The sequence below is a fragment of the Girardinichthys multiradiatus genome, chromosome 3 (assembly GCF_021462225.1).
Source record: "Girardinichthys multiradiatus isolate DD_20200921_A chromosome 3, DD_fGirMul_XY1, whole genome shotgun sequence".
Classification (NCBI taxonomy): domain Eukaryota; kingdom Metazoa; phylum Chordata; class Actinopteri; order Cyprinodontiformes; family Goodeidae; genus Girardinichthys; species Girardinichthys multiradiatus.
Window position 1 is genome coordinate 36,534,269 of NC_061796.1, and position 24,136 is coordinate 36,558,404.

The following is a 24,136-nucleotide window of genomic DNA, read 5'->3' on the forward strand; positions in this document are numbered from 1 at the left end:
GCATTTTGTGGACATCCTGATAGTAACGAATTACAATAGTCCAGCCTTGAAGTAACAAATGCATGGACTAGTTTTTCAGCATCACTCCTGGACAGGATATTTCTAATTTTGGCAATGTTCCGGAGATGAAAGAAGGAAATCCTAGAAACCTGTTTAATATGGGATTTAAATGACATGTCCTGGTCAAAAATAACACCAAGGTTTTTTACTTTATTATCAGAGGTCAATTTAATGGCATCCAGGTTAAGTGATTGACTAAGCAGCTTCTTTTTAAAGACTCCGGTCCATAGACGATAACTTCTGTCTTGTGGGAATTTAGAAGCAAAAAATTTAACGTCATCCAAGTTTTTATATCTTCAAGACATGCTTGTAGTTTATCTAACTGGTTGGGCTCATCGGGATTTATGGATAAGTAAAGCTGAGTATCATCAGCGTAACAGTGAAAATTTATCCCATGCTGCCTGATAATTTGACTTATTGGAAGCATATATATAGTAAAGAGAATTGGCCCAAGTACTGAACCCTGTGGTACTCCACAATTAACCCTGGAGTTTAAAGATGATTTATCATTTACATGAACAAACTGGAATCTGTCAGACAGATAAGATTTAAACCAGCCTAGTGCTGTTCCCCTGATCCCTACAGCATATTCCAGCCTTTCTAAGATAATATTGTGATCGACTGTATCAAATGCAGCACTGAGATCTAACAGAACCAGAACAGACACAAGTCCATTATTTGAGGCCATAAGAATATCATTAGTGACTTTCAGCAGAGCTGTTTCAGTGCTATGATGAGCTCTGAAACCTGACTGAAACTCTTCAAACAGGTCATTGCTGTGTAAATGCTCACACATTTGATTAGCAACAGTTTTCTCAACTTGCCTCTAAACTTAAATACCTGACAATGGAGTAGTCTGTGAGTTGCATGTCAGCAATCCGTTACAAAAAAAGAACCAACATGAATTATATTTTACATATTAAGCAGAAAACGAGATATAAACATATTATTCTGTAAAATAAGGGTTCGGTTTTTGGCCACAGGATTATTAAACAACTAGAATCTTGGATTTAAGGAGGAGGAAAGAGGACACAAAGTTTGTGACGTAGTTAAGACAGCAAGCACAGCTGTGAACACAAATTTGATCAGGTAGGCAAATGCATTCACTTATAGCAGTTTTCAATTTTTTATATTCTATCAGTACAAAACGTCTGTTGAGGTCTGCAGATTGCATTAAATCACCAACTGCATGTTTATCCTGTGTGTTTAGATCACAATATTTACCTTCAGCTGTTGGTTGGAGTTGAATCCCTCGTTCCTTGGAAAACAGTTTTTGACAGTTTGACAGTTTGACAGTTTTGACCCTAGAGCAAAACACTGACTAGGTAGAAAAAAGTTAGACTTGCAGAATCACTGCATGGCCTTCTGGTTATCGCTGTTGCATGGAACATGTTGATGCATGACTGTGCACATCAGATAAACAATGCTAACTAAAACATGAGCAAAAATTACGTCTGTCGAAATGCAGCCAGAATTTTTGCTTTTTAAATTAGGTTTTGTCACAGAGCTGGCTCACAACATAACTGCAAACAACTTAAAAACATTAAGATCTCAGACATTCCCAGCCCTTACTTCTGTGGAATGAGAACGTTATTGGTGCTAGAACTAAAATCATGACAAACCCATTTTGAAAAAATACCTGTAAAGTTAAAGGTCAAATCTGATGTGCTCCCGTTCACATTTAGGGAAAGCAGGAACCAGGTGCTGGTAATTGAAGCACTTGGTTAACTAAACATCAGCAGGTGTGACCACCTCTGTAAAACGCACCTATCTGACAGTTTTCCTGATCTAAAGAATAAAGGTACAATACCAATGACCAAAAGTGTCAGCAGCTACCTTAGAGAAACAGGTGTTATTGCCCATCAATGATTGGTACCTTTGAAATGTCCATTTAGTGCTGCTTTTATAATCAATTTATACCAATATGTTCACAATTTACATTTCCAATCTTGGTAATGTTAAGGCCTGGACCAAGATGACTCATCTGCAAACTGTAAAAGTGAAAGAAGGAAATGCATGACTCTAGCAGGTCTCAAAATATGCTAATTGATCATAATAAGGTTTTGTGAGGAAAAGAAAACACGCTTAGGAAAAGTCTCTTCCGACATCTAATAAGAATCACTAGAATATTAAAAATATGTATCAAAGTATTACTTCAGCACCTAGTTGAAAGGGAAACTTTTAGATATTTCTACTGAATCTATAAAATGTTTGTAGATATTTATAGAAGAGTAAAATACACGAACCCATTGTAACTTTTATGGCCTTAAATTTTTTTAAATGGAACAGATGCCTTATTTTGTCATGCGCTGAAAGGAGACCCTTCTGGTTTGTCTTTTTTTGGTTGTTTTTGTTTTGCTGTAAACCCGTTGTACCTGTTTGTTTTATTCTCGCTTCTTCAGCTCACAATCCCGAGCTGTGAAACCCGTCCTCCTCCTTGCTGCTGACTTGTCATGACTCGCTTCAGGAAACGTTGCTCAATGTTAATGTTTGACTAGGAGGAAGAAGGGCCTTGGCTTCTATAATTCTTAGCCCGACAGCAGACCCACAACCTTTCAGTTCTCCTTTTGCTCAGCTGCTTGTTTGACGCTTCGTGAAGGAATTACAATCTGAGGGAGAGCGACAGACAACATGGGTGAGTCCGCTTTACGAATATACTACTATACTGGTGGAATTTCATATTTTGATGGCCAGAATGGGTTAAACCTTAAACATGGAGAGCAACTGCTGACGAATGAACGAAATAAGCTACTATGGTGCCTATTAGAAATAGGCTCTTATGAGGTAAGTACTTTAACTTGATTTGCAGAGCAAACCAGAGTCTTTAAACTGTAAGTAAACACTACAACACGGCATTACTTGACCTTGAAATGCCTTTGTTTGCTATTTATTAAAGCTTCATTCCAGATATTGTGATAAGAACTGAGATGTTTCTGTTTTTCTCCTAATTTGCTGTGTTTTCTTGATGCATGAGAATATTAGCATTAAAAGTGAGTTTTTACTAATAACAAAAGAAACCTAATATTCAGTTAGGAATATTCCTCACAGAGTCCCGTGTAACCTCCGGTGCTTAAAGAGGTTTGTCTTAGTGTTTGAGTGTCAGGACGCATCAATTGTGAGGCCCCAGCCTTTATAAAACGGCTCTGATTTTCTGCCCCATTTGCGGATTCTCTGCAGAGGTGCTGGTGCTGGTTGGCTTTGAGGCCACCATGGGTGATGAGCTCACAGTGAGGATAGGAGACAGGGTAAAAAACGTCACCAAGGCCAGCGAGGAAGGATGGCTGCAGGGAGAGCTGCTGGGGAAAAGAGGCATCTTCCCTGGAAACTTTGTCAAAGTATGTCAAGTCACTAGGAACGATCACTTTTTTTTCATGTACATGCACATGTACCTAATATGTCAATATTGTCATTTCTAATGCAGGAAATACCTGTGTATTTGATTGGTGACAACAAGATGGAACCACGAAGCCTCAGAAAAAGTATGAAAGTAAAATATCTTTAATGTTTTGTTGCAAATACTTTCAAGGCAGAAAAATAGCTGCAGTCACTATAGGAAGTAAAATCGGCATAATTTGAATGGAGAATTGTTTTATAAGAGGGTGACCATTCACGTTTGTAATGTTTACTTTCTAAAACAAGGTTTGTTTAAAATGCTCCACATATCTTTTGTATGTCTTTCTACCTGTCTCTGGCATTAAAAATGATCAGCATAGTAATGTCTCTTTAAAACAGTGATACATTTTTAAATGAGTTATCAGTCAGTCCCTTACCTGTAATAGATGCCATACAGTTGGTGGAAATGAGGATGGCTCAACACAGCAGGGGAATGCTTGTGCTGGTCAGATGAACCCAATGTTTTAGCTTATCTTGGCAGTTAAAAACAGCTCAAACTGATTTTTTGTTCTTTGTATATTTTGGTGATTGGACGTTCTCATCAGAAACCGGGAACAATAATTTAAAAAGTGGTTAATTTTTTGTTTTGTAGTCAAAACAGATGACCGGAATTGTAAAACTGTTTTTTTTTTTATTTCTAAAATCATAATAAAAGACAAAATTAGCATTTTTTTCATATTCCTTGATAGGCGCCTAGTTTACTTTATACTGTAACAGTAGGTGGCGCTGTTTCTGCTGTACACATCAGAGGCATTGTCCCACAAACTCCTTCACCACAAAACTAAAATAAATAAACATAAAAATAAAACCACCTAAACATTTGATAACCTTGGATGAGAAAAAAAAGTTTGTATTGTTTTAAATATCAAAAGAAAAGTACAATGAAAGTTTCTAGTCATGTTTTTGGCCATCAAAAATTATGGCCCATATCTCAGTCCAATATGTTGTATGTTAAAAGGAAATAGCCACAAATGGGTTCTTAGTTTTTGTTTGTCTTTAATGGTTCCTGACAAGAAAATCTTATTACCAAAACATGCATGGCCCCTTTTTATCCAAAGGATACAACAGTTTACTAGCAAATATCATATATTTTGGGTGTTTTTGAATACTTTTTATTTTGCCTTTGTGCAACGTTTCAGCTTTGCTTTTTTCTTTTAACACATTTTATTAACATTTTGACCCTAAAACTATACAAAACATCTAAATAAACTGTATAAAACTATATAAAAACCACAGACATGCCCAATTGACAGGTTTTGAAGCATGAAAATTTGGACCAATCACTGTTTATTATTTTCCAAAGATGACTTCCCGTTAAACTTGACAATGTTCTTTTATAAAGTGTAGATATACATTATTCACTAGTGTTGCGTATTCCACTAATATTAACATTTTCAGTTTGAAAATGACTGAAATCCGCTAAAACGGGCTGTTAGCCTTCCACTGCTCTCTGGATTTATTCAGTTTATTACAAACTCATTGTGATATGGCATCCATCTATTAGATCTAATGAAAATATTACTGATAACCTCACAGACCCTCACATTATAAAATCCAAGCCATCCCTTTAAGACATTAAAACATTAATTGATCTCACAAAATGTCACTTTTCCAAGTCTGTACATAAGTCGACTCAAAATAAACCAAGAAGAAAAAGGGGTAAAGCTTTTTAGTTTAGTCTTTTGTAATCTAAAAAAAAGACATGATAAAGACTGTGGTTACTGTGGTGAGCAGGCTCAAACAAGGCAGTAAGCCATGCACCCACGTCTGTGTACACAAATCCTAATTACAGTATCCTGTGCAGATAGGGGGAAGGTAAAAAATAAGCACAGTGACTGAGCGATTAGATTTTAAATTAATATATGATTGTTGGTGTGGCTTGTTTCAGCAAATAAGGTGACACAGACGAGGAAATGTGAGGTCGCCTTTGCATACAGCCCCCAAAATGAAGACGAGTTGGAGCTGGTAGTTGGTGAAACCTTGGTGATCCTTAGAGAGGTACACAGACATCTTATTTCTCTTATAGCTGCATCTGAGCTCATTTAACCTGGTGTTTATGGCCTGAAAGCTCAGCCTGCCAAGGCTGTTTTTGTTAAACATTTTCTGAATCTTTTATTACAGTTTAGATGCCTAGAAAGAACAGCCATTATCTTACCACATCCTGAAGCAAAAACCTCAGCATTTCATTCAAATCCAAATGTTAGGGAAATCTTTGCTTTGCTGACCTTTACTGGTTTTTAGCAATCCTTTCTGGAAGTCCAGCAGTGCTACAAGTAAATAAACAAAGAAATCATTAAATAATTACTTAAATGGGTCAATAAATAAGATTGGAAACAAATATAAAAAAATATTTATGAAATATAGAATTTGTTGAAAATATTAATACAAATATTTTACAATTATTTAGTATAGTTATAGAAGCTAACAGTCCTCTACTATATAATTAATCAGAAGCTCACTTGATCTAGGTCTACTTGATGAGCCACAGTGACAGTTAAAAGAATTTAAATTATATTTATTACAGTAAAATATTTGATGGTACATTATGACATAGGAACTAGGAAGTTATGAAATAATACGGAAACAAAATATGATTTTTAATAAATGCTGGCTTCAAATTTTATTTAATTATATATTTAACATTTAGATAGATTAATTTATATCAATGAAATGCATTTATTTTTCATTCTATTTTTATCATAACATATGTATTTATTTTATTGTGACAGTTTTGGAAGTTGATGTACCTTACTATAAAAGTATTTTTTTTTATCTTGCAAACAACTTTTGTAGATTGATTTTAATCTTTCTTTCTTTCTTTCTTTCTTTCTTTCTTTCTTTCTTTCTTTCACCTGGTAGATTGAAGACGGATGGTGGATGGGCCTAAAAAATGGCAAAGTTGGAGCATTTCCATCAAATTTCGTGAAAGAAATTTTTGTTTCTCCCAAAGGTTGGTGGCCAAGCAATTTAATATTTTTCTTTTTTTCACATATACCCCAAATCCAATGTTTATATTTTTCCAACAGATGTGAAGCAAAATGAGGGCAAGGCCAGGCCTAAACTGTCTGATGCGCTGTTCAGTAAGGAGGTATTTATGAATGAGGTCACTCTGACTTTTATGGACTGTTGTTCTGTTAATTATTGTCTTTTTTTGCCTATAAAGATATCTCAGCGAGCCAGCGTGAGAAACAAAGCAAAGAACCGTGAGTTCCCACCCTTCTGAAATCTTACCAGCTGCTTGAAGGCTTTTCTTTGTCTTTACACACAGCTAAAACACCTTCTATTTAAAATGGCATTTGGAAGCAGATTGTCAGGTTTATTTTTAGCCTGACCCAAACTTTGACAATGGCTGCTCTCTCATCTGTGTGACATAGGTGGAGTCATGCCTCGATTAGTCAGGGTAAAATATTTGAGAGGCTGAAGGTTTATAGCATTTAACTGGAGTTAGTCACTCCCAAATCCATTTATCTTCTGAACTTTTATTGTCATGAATCCTGAAGATGTAGTCATCACTGTTGAAACCATCATTTCCAGTCATCCTCATTTTCTTTTCAAGATTTGCTATCATGTTATCTCACCTCTTTCTCTCTCCAAGGTGTGGAGTATTGCCAGGTCATGTTTGATTATAAGGCCAAAAAGGGGGATGAGTTGGAGTTGAAGAAAGGAGACGTTGTAGCCATACTGAACAAGGTTTGAACACTGTGTCCTTTCGTGGCAGAGATTCTCACATGGTGTCAGTAGGCAGTCCTCCCTTCTTGTTGTCTAGTCTCTCTTTACGGAAGCTGCTGTGTTGAACAAGTCATGTCATGTTGTTCAACTGGACAAACCAGCTGTTTCACTTTGAAGGAAATCAGAGATATCGGAAAATGGTATCATCAGGCTGTGTTGACATGTAGGCAGGGGACAAGCTTGTCACGATACAAAACATTCTTCAGAGATCAATTAAGAAAAAATAAAAAACAGGTTTGATACTGCAGGGAGAAAAAAAAAAAAACTTTTCAAGTTGTATAACTTTAACCCATATACTTTCATATTTCTGGCCACATAATCTCAATTCAATTCAGTTTTATTTATATAGCGCCAATTCACACATGTTGTCTCAAGGCACTTCACAACAGTCACGTACATACACTCCAAGTAATCCTAACAATTGAACAGTGCAGTCAGAATTAGCTTTTTATTCAAATTGGATAAAAAGTTTTTCTATCTAAGGAAACCCAGCAGATTGCATCCAGTCAGTGACTTGCAGCATTCACTCCTCCCGGATGAGCATGTAGAGACAGTGAACAGTCACTGGCGTTGACTTTGCAGCAATCCCTCATACTGAGCATGCATGTAGCGACATATTTAAAAAACATTTGCAGGAACAAACCAACTTCAGTTATAAATAGAAAACCACAGCCTAAGTGACTCTTTTTTTTTGCAACAAATACAAAATAAATTATTTATTTATGACAGTATATAAAAAAATGTTTGATATGGGTGATATGGCTCCCTGTCCAGAGCATTCCCTGGGGGGGAGTGCCTTTTATTTTTCCCCTTTGGTGTGCATAGTGTAAGTAAGCACTGTGAGAAAATATTGATGTACACCACAGGTGACTGAAGACAGTGACAATCTAAGCATGTGATTTCTTGCCAAATTAAAGGACTTTTTCTCTATTTTTCTTACAAAGTTAGACTAGTCAGATCTTGAATGGCTATTCTACTTTCAACAGAGATTCCTTAAAATACAATCTGAGATTTATTTTTAGTAAAAATGCAAAATAAAAATGTTTATTTTCTCATTTGGACCATCTGAAGTTAGGACTTGAGTGAAAAGCATGAAATAGAGACTGGCCAAGCTTAGATGAAAGGGTTAGGAAGGCTTAGATGACCCTATCTTGACCATTGTTCCTGTAAAACAGATTGAGAGGATTGGTGATTTTTGACTTTCCCTAAAATATTTTTGGAAACTTCAATACAATCCATTTATATCTATATAGTTACAAATGTCTTTATTTAAATGCATCCATCCATCCATCCATCCATCCATCCATCCATCCATCCATCCATCCATCCATCCCAGATTAATAATATTCTTAATTGCATTTAGGTCTGGACTTTAACTTGGCCATTCTAATGCATAAATATCTATTTCACTGTAGCTCTGGTTGTATGTTTTCCTGTTGGAACGTGAACCTTCAGCCCAGTCTCAGTTCCTATGCAGCTTCTAACAGGTTTTCTTCCAGTCTTTCTCCGTATTTTGCTGAATTCCTCCTCCCCTTTTAACTCTGACCAGCTTCTCCGACTCTGCGGAAGAAACGCATTCTTTCAGCATGATGCCGTGTTCAATGTCAGATTGTGATTTCACAGTGATGTGCAATGTTAAGTGACCTTTGAAGGCAATTGGGTTTTAATGGATTTTTTGGGGGATATCAGAGTAAGGGATGCTGAATGACAATGCATGCCACTCTTTCCAGAGATTAATAATAAAAAAAGAAATAAAACCATGTATCATTTCCTCCCTACTTCACAGTAAAGTGCAAGTTTTTGTTGATCTGTCACTTAAAACCCAGTTTAAATACATTGGAGATCCACTACATATCAGTTGTTTCAAAAATTTTGACTTGTTCCATGGGTGTAACGATACGAATCAGCATGGAGGAAGTTTATTTTATAAACATCATGTTTGCCCACATTTGTGTTTGCGTGAGGACCAATCTGTGTGATAAAGCATATGCAGTGGTACTAAGGGCATCATTACATTTGCCAGGGAATATTGTGAAAACATTGATAGGCGACTGAGACGGTGCTGTTGATATTTAAAACGGTCAATAAGAAGCATATATTTGGTTTTATTATTTGATCATTTGCCATATCCTTGTCTTCAACAGGAACTTTTTTTGGGGGATCCTTTAATGCATTAATTCTCACATGTATATTAAAAAGTAAATTTGTGCATACTTTAGTTAGCTAAAAATACAAATCGATAGGAACTACTGTCTTTTGATTCTATAATAGCATTGAAAGAGATAGTACTGTCCTATAGTCTTTGTTTCCGATTGGGTAATGTTGCACAACTACTTTTCATAATTTAATATAGAAAATAATTTGGAAACCATGTAGTTACTTAGCTACATTAGTCAGCAGGGCCAATCTTACTCATTTAAAAACTCAGAAATAACAGTTTACTGACTAAGAAGTTCAGATTTAATTTACACCTTCTCTTGAAAGAAGAAGTTTGTATTGTTGTTAAAAATCTTAAATTTCTAGAAATCTAGATAGTTTTTGAGACCTTGTATGCAAAACACAAATCAGAAATTTAAGGGTACCCAGACTGTTTAAAATAATTAGTCAGAACACAAAAACGTGGCAATCAGCCATAAGTTAGAATCTATTTTTTCCGCTCAGCTAAAATGACAACAACAAAGTTGTATTTTGTTTGACCTTTTTAGAAACATTCTGTTCAGCAATTTGACCTCCCAAAGGACAGGGTCAATTTTGGGTGCTCTAATGTGATGCTTTAATCTCGTTCTGAAGGAAACAGAAGATGAAGGCTGGTGGGAGGGGGAGCTGAACGGACGCTGCGGCTTCTTTCCTGATAACTTTGTCCTGGTTTTGCCACCAAAAGACAGTCTGCAAGTGAGTGAGCACACACCCACAACAGTTGGTGTTTTGTGTTTTTTTTTTTTTTTTTCCATTATCCGGTCAGGAGGACTAAAAAACATCTTGCTGCATTATCATGAAACCTCTGACATGTTTGATAGTAATACTTTTTATTAGAAATTGTGCATCATATCTGTATATTTTCATCGAGTGTCTTGCTTTAGCAGCACTGCAGCCCGTTATGACTCAGGCTCGTCTTTAGACTTACTCACTGGAAATTTCCTGCTGTGGAAAAACTGGTCAGCTGCTTTTAATGGACAAAAACTCACAAAAAACAACCTGTAAGTTTCTGTTTCTTCTCTTCTAGTCTGGAATGACAAGCCAACCACCTGCACGGGGCAACAGCATAAAGGTCCCAGGTAAGAGAAGACCATTGTTTTGTGCTTTGATAAAACTCAGCTGCACAACAGCAAATGAGGTTTGACGCTTGTCTGGCGAGTCTGAGTTAGAGTTTCTGGATTTTTGGTCTGGCATTGTGCTTATACTTTTGGACTTGGGTGAACTGTTGTCTGAGCAGATGTTACAATTGGCAAGAAGAGCCACAGTTTGTGTCAGAACTTGAGAACAGGTTCTGATTTAACCAGTTATTGTATTCCTTTATCCTCATAAGAGACAATGTTTTATAAATGTGTAGATGAGATGTAGTGGTTTTATAAATTTGTTCTTGATGCTGATCTGGATTTTTTCCTTTGGCATAATCTGTAAACCTTGCTATACTTAAAGGATCAGGTGTCAAAAAGCCACCGTCTATGTTTTATTTTTGCAAAAGGATTCATAACCTTTTAATATTTCTCAAATTTTATAGAATTTCAAACAAAAACCTCTATGTATTGTATTGCAACGTGAATATCAAAACAAAGTAGCACATAACTAAACGAGAAGGAAAATGTTTCTATGTTTTGTATACAAATACATGTTCGTATGTTTGCATATCTATTTAGCCAACTTTTTCCTGATTCTCCTAAATACAGTCCTGTAAAAAGAACTTGAGAAATAATTTCTTTAGTAAATTGTGTGCAATTTAATCTCAGTATGAATACATCTGTTCTGTGAAGGCCTCGGAGGTTTGTTAGAAAAACTTAGTGAACAACAAACATCATGAAGATGGAGGAACACACAATTCAACACAGTTTAATTCATCATCGGAAAACTCATGGATTTAAGTGAAGCAGAGTATAGCACAACTGCAAACCTACCAAGACACGGTTTTTAATCTAAACTGAAAGGCTGAGCAAGGAAGGCATTAATGAGAGAAGCAGTCAAGATACTCATAACTCCGAAGGAGCTGCAGAGACCCACAGCTCAGGTGGGAGAACCTGTTGATAGGATAGCTATTAGTCATGCACCCCACTAATCTTACTTTAGTGAAAAAGCCACAAGGAAAAAATTATTGTTGAAAGAAAGCTATTAGAGGTCCCATTTGTGATTTACCACTAACTGTGTAGGGGACACCACACATGTGGAAGAAAGTGCTCTCTCCAGATGACACCAAAATAACTTTCTGGCCTACTTGCAAAATGCTACACATTGAGGAAAAAATAAGTTGCAATGCATATTATACTGAACATACTATCCCAACCAACTGTATATATACAGCCAGGGCTACAATGGAAGGGTTTAGACCCAAGCATATTTAAAGCATTGAAATAGCCTAGACAACATCCAGACCTACATCTATCTGATTATATGGGGCAATACTTGACAGAGACAAGTTTGTTTTGCATATGTATTGTGTCAAGAAACTGTGTATACCACACCTTTCAGATTTTTGTTTGTACACATTTTCTTTCCACTTCACAATTATGTACCACACAATTTTCTCAACCACACAAAATCCCAATAAAATACACTGAAGTCTGTGGTTGCAATGTTAAAAATATGAAGAATCTCTAGGTACCTCAGAGGAGGATGTGGCTCATGATTTAGGTAATGACTGCCATCTGTAGCACAAGATACACATTATTATCAAAAACAATAAATGTCTCAGTTACCACATTGTAAAACTTGGTAGAATATTCAAATGGGCATCTTTTCAAAACATTTGTTAGAAGGCATGTTACTCTTAAGTTCTTTGCACAAGTTGAACCTGAACTTGCATCTTAATGTGCCATCACAATTTAAAATTTTCCAACGCAGTATCAGAATTTCACAGGATGTGTCAGATGATTGGGGGATGGTTAAACTGGTCACGTGGCACAGTTCAGGAGTCTTAGAGGAAACCAGGGGGTGGAGGGGGAGACTCAAGCCCTCACAGAGATCTTTACCGCCAGCTAGAAACGACGTTTGAGCCACTACTGCTTTGTGGATGATTTGCTTGAGAGGAAAATGTGGCAGAGTGCTCTGAGCAGCCAAGGTAGGGCTTTTGGCTTAAAACTGTGCAGTTTCTCAACTGTTATATCTATAATGAAGCACAATTCTGTCATGCTCTGCGGTCTTTGTGCTATTGAGATTAACATTAACATTATACCCCTTTAGCAGGCCTGTAAGTTCTCTCACATCATCTCCAATTCCTGCCGATTTAATAATTGGATAAGTGTACTAAGAAGTATTTATGAAGAGCTGTCAAATTCACCTTCAATTCTACCTGGTGCCATACAACTATTACAACAATTGTGGCACATTTTCCGAAACTTACATATATCTTTCAAATTAAAACCATTATTCTTCCTAAAAAGTGTTATCAAAACGTGTTGTCAGTGGTGGGTAATACTGGCAATGTGGCTCACTACTTGTGGTGCAATTGTATTAAGGTGGGATGGAACTGAGTACTTGCAACACAAATTTCCCATTGTTTTTCTCATTTCTACTCAATAAGGAGTTGTGACCCTCCCTTCCTTGTGCACAGTGAAAAATGTGGCCATACAACACAGTTGACTAATAAAGTTGGCATCCGATATGATATTCCTACTTGCCACCAACTTAAATTTGGACTGTGTCTCCAGTTCAAATTATAAAATACCTAGACTGGTCAAACTGGTTTAGGTATAAATATTTCTATGTTGAACAGATTTTGGATACAGCTCAGTTTGAGATTTATGAAGCATTTATTTTATTTATAAAATTATAAATAAAAACAAATTTTGACGTATTTTTTGGCAGTAAGGCAACCTTAAATTGGGACGAGTTCAAAAACCATAATGTATTCTAGTAAAACCTCAAAAACTTTTTTACACTGAATACAAATTCTTACCTATTTAAAAAACATTGCTAAAATCTCTTTTTGCCTCATTCTCGTGAATGACAGGGATTTGCACAGGGTGCTGTTTTTATTAGATGTGCCACTCCTGAGTGTTGGTATTTAAGTGTATCACAGTTGCGTCTACATTTTGCAATAAAACTATTTATTCAAGAGCGGCTTCTATAGTTCAAATGTTGCTGCCGTCCATTTAAAGTTCAGATGCTTTAATGTTTAGAAAACTTGTTTTTTTTCTATTCTGTTCTTTGTTGCAGCACATTTCAACTTCTCTGTTAAATAAATAGTTTTCTGTTTCTTAAAGAACCCTCACTGAAAACGTTCACACATGGCACATAAAGGACTAATGTCTCAGCAGGACCTTGAAAAACTAATTCATGCGTTCATCTTTAGCAGAATTGATTACTGCAACAGGTCTGCCTAAAAAGTCGATCAAACAGCTGCAGTTGATCCAGAACGCTGCTACCCGGGTCCTCACTAGAACTAAGAAAGTGGAGTACATCACCCTGGTTCTAAAGTCCCTACACTGGCTCCCTGTAGCTCAGAGAATAGACTTTAAAATACTTCTGTTAGACTATAAATCACTGAATGGCTTAGCACCAAAATACATTACAGACTTGCTGTCAGTGTATCAACCACCCAGACCTCTCAGGTAATCTCGTTCAAATCTACTCTGCATACCCAGAACCAGAACCAAACATGGAGAAGCAGCTTTTAGTTCTTATGCTCCACTAATCTAGAATAAACTCCCAGAAAACTGTAAAAGCGCTGAAACCCTAAGTTGCTTTAAATCAAGATTAAAAACTTATTTGTTTAGAGTGGCCTTTGACTGTGCCATTTAGGCATGATTATTTGCGTTTTCAGTCCAATTTTCCTTTCATTTTCTTGTCCATCATTCTATTCTATTCTATTCTATTCTATTCTCTTTATTTTATTTTACTTTTTTAAATTTCCTCTGTTGTTTGATTTTATCATTTGATTTGTTTTTCTGTGTCTGTATCTGTGTTTATTTGCTTTGTGATTGTATTGTAATTGTATGTACAGCACTTTGAGTGTCTCGTTGCTGAAAAGCGCTATATAAATAAACTTACCTTACCTCACCTTACATGTGAGGTGATCCTACAAAGTACCCGGGCTGTTTCAGAGCCGTGTTTTCTGTGCCACAGGACTTTTGGCACTCCAGCCATTTACAACAGACAGGAAGAGTGGAGAAGCACCATGCAGCATTCTGTGGCCTCTTTTAGCAAGTGTGGTTTGTTGAGCATGATGGCTCTGTTGCAATGTCATCTTCCAGATTTGCTTGTGCTGAAACCTAGCTGGGAAATTGGCAATCATGTTCTAAGAAAGTGACACTGTAGGACAATAGAAATAAAAGACTGCCTATGTTGAATCTTAGCCCAGATCTGCTGTTTTGACACCATAATTGGTTATTTTGAGGTAATTTGATGTATATTTTTCTTCTAGCAAAAAAAGAAGGAGCAGCAGTGGAGAAAAATGATCAAGCAAAGACAAAAGGTAGAGCTGACAGCAAATTGTACCAACATATGAGTAGACCTTATTACTTTTAAAGATAAATGAGGACGTTGGATGACATGGCTTTGGTTTTTCAGATGATAAACCAGAGCATAAAAACTTCAGAAGCAATCCTCCAACCAAAGTAAAGCTGCCATGCATCAAACCCTCTCCGCCTCCTGTCAAAGAAAAACCGAACACACTTTTACCAAAGTGAGTAACACAGAAGTTGTTGTCTTGCAATACCAATTTCAGTGCTAATCCACCAGAGACTGAAAAGTCTATAGCCTGCCTACAATGAAAAGGGGCCTTTTAAAAAAAAAAATAACAGGAACCCGTTCTGCTCTTTGGTCTGGCACCAGAATCTCTGTCTTTAAATCTTACTGCAGATTTTTGGTGGCCACCTATAGTTGTGTTGGACTCCTTAAAGAAGAGAAGAATGCCAGGATGCATGATATTTAGTGGCTGAGTGGAAATTCAGATGAGTCAAATCATACCTAAACAGATTAGAGCGACTCATTTCCTGCTTCCGGAGCAAAATGCACACAACAGGCACATGCGCTGAACTCAAAAGAAAACTGGTCCTGTCTAGAAGACGTTGGTAATGAGGAAGGCAGCATGCAGATAAGTCAATAGAGTTTTATCTCATCTAAAGTAGGTACATCTGCAAAATCTCTGACCAAATGAATCTAAGAGGTTGATGAAATGATAAGTTAGGTGGTGTCTGCAATTATTTAATGCATGCAGTGAAACAAGAAGATATGCATGAACAAACTTTACAAGAATTTCCAACACATACTTGAAGCCCCAGCTGCTATGCTCTGCACCTGTAGAGATCAAACAAGTGAAAGTGTCTTTCGGGTTAGGGTTTGTTCTTTTGAAACCATGAATAACACACTGTGAACAAATTTCTCCCATTTATTGTTCTAGACATTTCATTTACTACAAAACCTGAATATTTAAATCTCACTGATCTTTTACATTCAGTATCACCAATGGGAATGCAGCTCCAATCACTCCAAAAGAGCCTGAGGAGAAGAATGTCGACGAGTTTGATGGGATGGATGTGCAAACTGAAAAGCTGAGCCATCCCACAGCTAACAGAGCCAAGCCTCCACATAGGAGACCTCCAACAGCCCTGAGTATTACCACAAAAGTAAGTTCTGTATTAGTCTCTTTTTTTATTTTAGCTGCTCCCTTGCTATTAAACAAATGTTTCATAATGAAGGCCTAAATGATGTTTAACATGGGTTGTTTTAACCACATTTTGTACACCCGCAAGATCACATGAATATCACTCTATTTCACTTGTCACTGCTGATGCACACTAGGGATGTGCAGCATGTTACCATTCACGAGGCTTTTTCTTATTGGCATTCTGCTATACTAATGCAAACCTGATGTTTCCCAACAACAACAAAAAAAGGATAGTATTTGAATACATAGATTTCTTTCTTTTTTTTAAAACTAAAAAGCACCTGCAATTACAGCAGCAGGTATTTTGGGGGTATTGCTTTACCATCTTTGCAAAGCTACAGACTGGCATTGATGCTCAATCTTTTTTGGAAAGTAGGTCAAGCAAGGTCAGACTGAAGAGTCTTATCACAAATTTTAAATTTGATTTAAGTCGGGACTTAGACTGGGACATTCCAGTACATTAATATGCTTTGATCTGAACCATCCCTTTGTCTTTCAAGATGCCCCTGTCTTTAGCTCTATCCAACTTCACATCGACTTTGACTATTTTCCCTGTCCCTGCAGTGGGGAAGCATCTCCAACAGCACCATACTGCCCCACCATTTTTCCCCTGGGCAGTGTTAGTTCTCCTTAACTCATTGGGTTTTGCATACAAACCAAATAGTTTAAGTTTGCTCTCATTCAACCAGACCACCTTCTTCTGTGTATTTGCTGTGTCCTCAACATGGCTGGTAGCAAAATGCAAATGAGATGACGTCTTGCTTTTTTTCTTTCAACTCCCCCATAAAGGCCAGATTTGGAGAGTGCATGACTAATATCTGTCCTGTCTACTGATTCTCCCATCTGAGCTGTGGATCATTGCAGCTCCTCCAGAGTTACCCTTAGCCGTTTGGGTGCTTTTTTGATGAATGCTGTCCTTGTTGCTATCATTTTAGGTTTTGGGTGTTTTGGCCATGTTTTGGATAATGGATTGAATAGTTTTATTAATAAAATAAATTGAAAACCATGTATACCTTTCCTTCCACTTGACTTTAATGTGCATAAAATCTCTCAAAAATAATACATTAAAGTTTTTGGTTGTAATGTAACAAACTGGGAGACATTTAAAGGCTATAAATGCTTTGGACAATTTTCTTGTCCAATGGAGTAAGAAAAAAGCAAGAGTATAGGTCTTGCTTATTTTAGGACCCTTTGCATACACACATTTAGCAGTAATTAAATAGGATTCGAGTTTTGTTTAGAAAAACAATATAAAGCCATATTTATCTCCAGTTTCCATGGGCTGCCCACATTTTAATTACTTACTGCAACAGGTTTAAGCATGATCTCTGTGGGTTATCAACTAATTCTGGGAAATAAAACAAAATAGTTCTCTGAAGTATCTTTCAGGTTTTAACTTGGCTGCTCAATCAACACACCTCGTTGTTAGGATTGCAACGTATGAGATTGAATTTTTGTCTGATTTCTTTCTTGCAGACTCAAAATGCAACAGACCAGACAGACGCAGAACCATCACCAAAAATGCTTCAAACGGACAAACTGCCTGGATTGCAAAAGGTCTGGAACATTTACTGATGCATTTTGTGGATTCTGAACATTTTAAAATCCTATCAGTCTGTTATTTTCTTTCTTTGTTCCTTTCCAAATGTCTGCACTTTTTGTCTACATCTTCATGTTCCAGCTATCTATGCACTCATCTTCAGTACAATTTGTACATTCTGTTCTTTTCTTTCACACTTCACTTAAAAAAAACAAAAAACTGTTGCCCACAGCTATAGTTTTCTCCTTAAGAAGGCGGGGTTTTCTACAGCTTGTGATTTCAGAGGTTGGAAATGGGCATAGTGTCTAGGTTATGCAAGTATCATTCACATCAGATATAGACAATTAGGTCAGGAGACAACCTGATCTGGTCAAGAATATGCTTTTCAATATAGATCGATTTGTAAGAAAAAGCATAGCACTAAAATACAAATTGTTTGGGCACAGATGCAACTTCTGACTTTGGGTTCTCCATTAAAGTATAAAATGCTTGGTGCGCTACAGGCAGAGAGGGTATAATGTGTAGCCTCAGTATGTTCCTCTGGTTTAGGCACCTGCTTCATCACTTCAATATAAAGAAACAGAACCGCAGCTGTCACCTGAGGAACACGCCTGAAGGAACTGGGATAACCTACCTTCGGTTCGGTCTCCAATCAAAGTTACCTACAGAGTACAGCTGTACCTCTCATCGCGTTAGCAAACTCAGTAGTTTCTGTCGGAGACATGTTTATGTTTACTAGTGAAAGCTGTAATTAGGACAGGTCTGATAGGTAATGTCTGGAGGCTGGTTGAGCTGCGTGTAACTTGCTCTAAATTGATGTTGCTACCAGGCAGGCGCATCACACCTGCGCCTGCTGAGTGAATTTAAGGCTGGAGGTGTGCGGCTGAGAAAAACAGCTGTAGAACCTGAACTGTTAAAGGAAGGTTCAACCCATGGCATTTGGAGCTTAGATATAAACATGTTAAACAATTGCTATCCTAACATGGGTACGATTTGGACCAAACAGTATGTATGGAAAGACAAACGTGCCACAATTCAATATACTGACGTCCCAAAATTAATCTATAATTTATACATTGATAAGTTTTAATTAAACTGTAGGTGCACACATTACGTGAATTATTCTGTCTTCATCTTAACTACATAAATACATACAGTACAGACCAAAGGTTTGGACACACCTTCTCATTCAAAGAGATGTCTTTATTTTCATGACTATGAATATTGTAGCTTCACACTGAAGGCATCAAAACTATGAATTAACAAATGTGGAATTATATATTGAACAAAAAAGTGTGAAACAACTGAAAATATGTCTTATATTCTAGGTTCTTCAAAGTAGCCACCTTTTGCTTTGATTACTGCTCCGCACACTCTTGGCATTCTGTTGATGAGCTTCAAGAGGTAGTCACCTGAAATGGTTTTCCAATAGTCTTGAAGGAATTCCCAGAGATGCTTAGCACTTGTTGGCCCTTTTGCCTTCACTCTGCGGTCCAGCTCACCCCAAACCATCTCGATTGGGTTCAGGTCCGGTGCCAGTGGAGGCCAGGTCATCTGGCGCAGCACCCCATCACTCTCCTTCTTGGTCAAATAGCCCTTACACAGCCTGGAGGTGTGTATGGGGTCATTGTCCTGTTGAAAAATAAATGATGGTCCAACTAAACGCAAACTGGATGGAATAGCATGCCGCTGCAAGATGCTGTGGTAGCCATGCTGGTTCAGTAGGCCTTCAATTTTGAATAAATGCCCAACAGTGTCGCCAGCAAAGCACCCACACCATCACACCTCCTCCTCCATGCTTCACGGTGGGAACCAGACATGCAGAGTCCATCTGTTCACCTCTTCTGCGCCGCACAAAGACACGGTGGTTGGAACCAAAGATCTCAAACTTGGACTCATCAGACCAAAGCACAGATTTCCACTGGTCTAATGTCCATTCCTTGTGTTCTTTAGCCCAAAACAAGTCTTTTCTGCCTTTGCCTGTCCTCAGCAGTGGTTTCCTAGCAGCTATTTTACCATGAAGGCCTGAATCACACAGTCTCCTCTTAACAGTTGTTCTAGAGATGTGTCTGCTGCTAGAACTCTGTGTGGCATTGACCTGTTCTCTAATTTGAGCTGCTGTTAACCTGCAATTTCTGAGGCTGGTGACTCGGATGAACTTATCATCCGCAGCAAAGGTGACTCTTGGTCTTCCTGTCCTGGGGCGGTCCTCATGTGAGCCAGTTTCTTTGTAGCGCTTGATGGTTTTTGCGACTGCACTTGGGGACACTTTCAAAGTTTTCCCAATTGTTTGGACTGACTGACCTTCATTTCTTAAAGTAATGATGGCCACTCGTTTTTCTTTACTTAGCTGCTTTTTTCTTGCCATAATACCAATTCTAAAAGTCTATTCAGTAGGACTATCAGCTGTGTACTGTATCCACCTCCTGCACAACACAATTGATGGTCCCAACCCCATTTATAAGGCTTGAAATCCCACTTATTAAACCTGACAGGGCACACCTGTGAAGTGAAAACCATTTCAGGTGACTACCTCTTGAAGCTCATCAACAGAATGCCAAGAGTGTGCAGAGCAGCAATCAAAGTAAAAGGTGGCTACTTTGAAGAACCTAGAATATAAGACATATTTTCAGTTGTTTCACACTTTTTTGTTCAGTATATAATTCCACATGTGTTAATTCATAGTTTGATGCCTTCAGTGTGAAGCTACAATATTCATAGTCATAAAAATAAAGACAACTCTTTGAATGAGAAGGTGTGTCCAAACTTTTGGTCTGTATTGTACATATAATTGTATTTTATTTAAATTCTAAGTATTTATTTCATATATTTTTTTTTATCTTATAATTTATTTGAGCTCTCCGCCTTACAAATCAAAATTACTCAGTGGGGCTAACACTACAATAGAAAAATGATGAATGGTCTGCTGCTGACTGGTTAGCCAATCAGATGTTAGGGTTATTTAGTGAGACACAGCAGCAGTATAAACCTTTTCATGATGTACTTTAGCACAGGAAGCAAAAAAGTCATTTAAAAAAACGTTACCATATATTTGATTCAAAATTTGAATTTAAATATTTCACTGAGTAATGAATTAAGATCTTTTTAAAATAAAAAAAATATTTAGTTATTTATTTTATAAACATATACATTTACAATTTTATTCAAATTATGACATACAACAAAGCTACCTGATGATTATTTTTGGAAATTGTTTAACTGTCAGCCTTTACGGCAGGAGTATCATCTAAAATCTGTTCTAAGCCAGAAATCTAAACAGATCCAAAGTATAGGGCAGATGGAGGGGGGGGCAAAGAAAGTGAGGGACAGGATGGAAGGAGAAAGAAAGAGACGGAGTGCTGCATCAGTCTCTTGTCTTTTATGAATTATTTTCTACTAGTTACAAAATGCCATGAGGGGAGGCTTTTAAGGTTATCTAGTCCCTGGCCCAGACAAAGCTGTCAGCTGGCCTGGTTATAGTTGATGTAAATGTATTGGCTGCACATCCATGATATAAATCTCCTGTTCCACTCTACTGTATTGAGATCTGGTGGCCATTGGAGTATAGAGAATGTATTGCCCTGTTCAAGAAACCACGTTGAGATGATCTTTGTGACATGGTGCATTATTAGAAAATGGCTACAATGTGGTCATAAAGGGATGAAAATGTTTAGCAACAACACTTTGGTAGACCTGTGGGTTTTTAAACAGTGCTCAGTGGATATTTTCTCTTAGATGGACCAGAAATGTTCATGTATGATCCCATCAGGTCAGCAGTTTCTGCTCAGACCATTCCGTCTGCCACCAACTGCCACGCCATGTTTAATTTCACCTAAATGCTCTTTTCTCCTCATTCTGTAGCTTTGTTTGGTCTTCACCACATCTATATCCCTAAATGCATTAAGTTGTGGCAATGTTGTTGGCAGATTAACTTTGTGTTAACAAGAAATTGAGCAGATGTTCCTACTCAGTATTTTAATTGGATGAACCCTTTGTTGACCTTAAAGCACAGTTCCTTTATCTGTATAATGTCATGAGAATGCACTTGTATCCTTAAAGGTCTCAGAAAATCTCCCAAAGTTCCCTGCAAAGCCAGAGCTTCCATCTAAGATGCCACCTCCAGTTCGACCAACTTTTCCAAAAGCTGCTGTCGGCAACAAAACTGTGAACCATAAAGATGAAGAGCCGACTGTGGGAAGCCTGCAGGCAGAGATCAAAGAGCTGCGAATGGCTTTGGAGCTGTTGCAAAACCGACAAGCGTGAGTATTTTTCATATTTCATGCACTTTAAATGGCTCAAAGATTCTTCACAATCTGCTTTTTCTTTATAGGACGTTCTCTCCAGGAAAAGGAGATCTGTCACTCTTATGTAAGAAACCCATTTAAACCTTCTCACATTAATGATTTCTTTTTGTTTGTACTGTCTTGTTCACCAAGACGAGACATGCAGGAAGTGAAAGAGGAACTAATGGAGGAAAGAAGTAAGCGACTGGCTTTGCAGGTCAGTAAGGCGTAGTTGGCATATTTTGTTATGGACTACGTGCCGATTGTCGCCACAAGAAAAGACAATACAGAAGTTGTGGTTCTTGAGGTAAATGTAGCTTAAATATTAAAAACGTTTACTGTTTTTTTTTTATACAGGAGGAAGTGAACAGTTTGAAGACGAAGCATTAAACTTGCAGATGCTGACTGAGCTTTGTTAGACACTGGGGACTCCTCCTGGACTTCAAATGTTATGATTTTTTATTTTTATTTTTTCTACTGAGACCAAGTAAAGCAAGGGTGAGAAAACATTTAAACTGAAATATACAAGCGATGTCTAGACTGGAAACTATTGTTGGGGATAAGGATAAGCTCAACGTCAATAGACCGAAGAGACAGTATTCTCAAATAGACTTCGAAATGACATGCTGATAATGTACGTATCTGAATGCTGCAAATTACAACTAAAGGTCCTTAATGGGTTACGCTTAGAAGAAATGTTTTACAATGTTCACCTTTGGCTCTTGCATCTATTTTTTTTTTACCGTAGGCTACTTTTAATACCTCTGTGAAGTTTGTAATATATGCAGCTGTACATAACAGGAACTATTGTGAATATTAATAAATACTGCTGTCAAAAACTTGAGTTTAAAAATTTTACCGTGTGGATATTTATTATGTAAACAGTGGGGATGTCAATATTTGGATTTGTGTTTCCCAAGACCGATCGCTCAATTAAACTTTTTGCCGAACCCAAAAGTTCCACCTCCATATTAAAATTAATAAAAAGAACGTTATGCATTTGCCTAAAATCTCCTACATTAAAGGGCAGTGTCACATGGTGTATGACATGGTTTATCCCAACCAGAGTTTCTACAGTTCTAAAGTTATAATGTTAATAACCCCTCATAAAATTATCTCCATCTGTATCATTTAAGAAACATCTGATCCATAAGTACAGTCTTTATTAAAATCCTTTTCTACCCTATTCTGATAAAGTTTGTGTTTGGTGAGCAGTATGGTGAGCAGTTACCTGGAGTGCCAGGCTAACATTAGCATAATATTTATCTCTTTGCATATGAATTGACAATTATTTAGATTGGGACATTTCAATTTAATTCCAGTTATTTGTGTGCAAACAAAACTTGCAGTAAAATGAAAAATTCTAATTATTCAAACTTATTTTTGTTATGTTGTATAACTAAATGGTTAGTATTTCAGCTGCACTCTAGCAGTCTTGAGCAGAGTGCCATAGCAGGTCACATGACACAAGTCACATCATTTCACCATCACAAAAGGTGAAACACTTGAAGCATGTTTCAACTGCAGGAAACTTTTTACTTTTCTGGAGCCATTGTTACCACCCTGTGTTTCCACACAAGATAAAAAAGGCCCTGGAAGAGAGGTAGTACTTTTTTCAGTTGCCAGGAATATGGATAGAGTATTGTAGAGGGACAGCACTAATGCAATGTGAATTGGTTAAATTGTCTTTCATTTAAACGTTTGGCATCTTCAATCTCTAAAACACATTTTCTTTAACATATCTTGAATCAATTACTTCTGCTTACAGTCTGTGGAGAAATGTATTGTAAACCATTCAGTCAAAGCAATATTTAAGACTTTTGAATAGTTTATTTTCTAAGGGACAATTAAAACCATCCACAACCCTCCTGGACGAAGAGAGTTTGAGTAAAGAAACATGACACTGCTGCCTTTGTTTGTGGATAATGATCCTTTGAGACATCTCTGTCAGGCTTTAATTATTTAAAATCTGTGATCATAATACAGTTTCACATTTTAAACAGTGTGAAATAATCACAATTTATAGCCAGAACAATTTGTTGTAAACCTGGCCACAGCCATTGTTCATCTTTTCTCCCCTCCTACTGCTTCTAAAGCAAAGAACATCCAAAAATCCATTCAAAATGTATTGGTTACCCCCTTCCATGGATATTGTAGTAACTCTATGTGAGTTGTAAAGTGTAATTTCTCTGATAGAAACATCCCACAGTCACATTTACAACAACAACTGTAGCCTATAGCTAGCACAGCCTATGGTTTCTAGTGTTCTGAAAGTCCTAAAAAAGCTGGCAACATATACAATTAGCTGTTTGA

The 24,136-nt window shown here is 37.2% G+C and overlaps 1 protein-coding gene across 1 annotated transcript; it reads left to right on the top strand.

The window, feature by feature from the left end:
* The first annotated feature begins 1,978 nt into the window (after positions 1 to 1,978).
* Positions 1,979 to 22,667, top strand: sh3d21 (SH3 domain containing 21). Its single transcript, XM_047361984.1, has 18 exons — positions 1,979 to 2,089; positions 2,463 to 2,695; positions 3,238 to 3,395; positions 3,482 to 3,539; positions 5,342 to 5,451; positions 6,313 to 6,403; positions 6,480 to 6,541; positions 6,617 to 6,656; positions 7,049 to 7,143; positions 9,973 to 10,074; positions 10,406 to 10,457; positions 14,756 to 14,806; positions 14,902 to 15,016; positions 15,791 to 15,959; positions 17,477 to 17,557; positions 21,600 to 21,799; positions 21,977 to 22,040; positions 22,181 to 22,667. Exons 2-18 carry the CDS (start codon positions 2,692 to 2,694, stop codon positions 22,211 to 22,213), a joined length of 1,485 nt encoding a protein of 494 aa, XP_047217940.1. The 5' UTR covers positions 1,979 to 2,089; positions 2,463 to 2,691; the 3' UTR covers positions 22,214 to 22,667.
* The last annotated feature ends 1,469 nt before the right edge of the window (positions 22,668 to 24,136 follow it).

Excerpts from the sequence above, each read along its gene's own strand:
- sh3d21 (XM_047361984.1), top strand. Across the intron at positions 6,542-6,616 it reads ATGCGCTGTTCAGTAAGGAG|ATATCTCAGCGAGCCAGCGT; the intron begins GTATTTATGAAT and ends TTGCCTATAAAG. Across the intron at positions 15,017-15,790 it reads CCGAACACACTTTTACCAAA|TATCACCAATGGGAATGCAG; the intron begins GTGAGTAACACA and ends TTTTACATTCAG.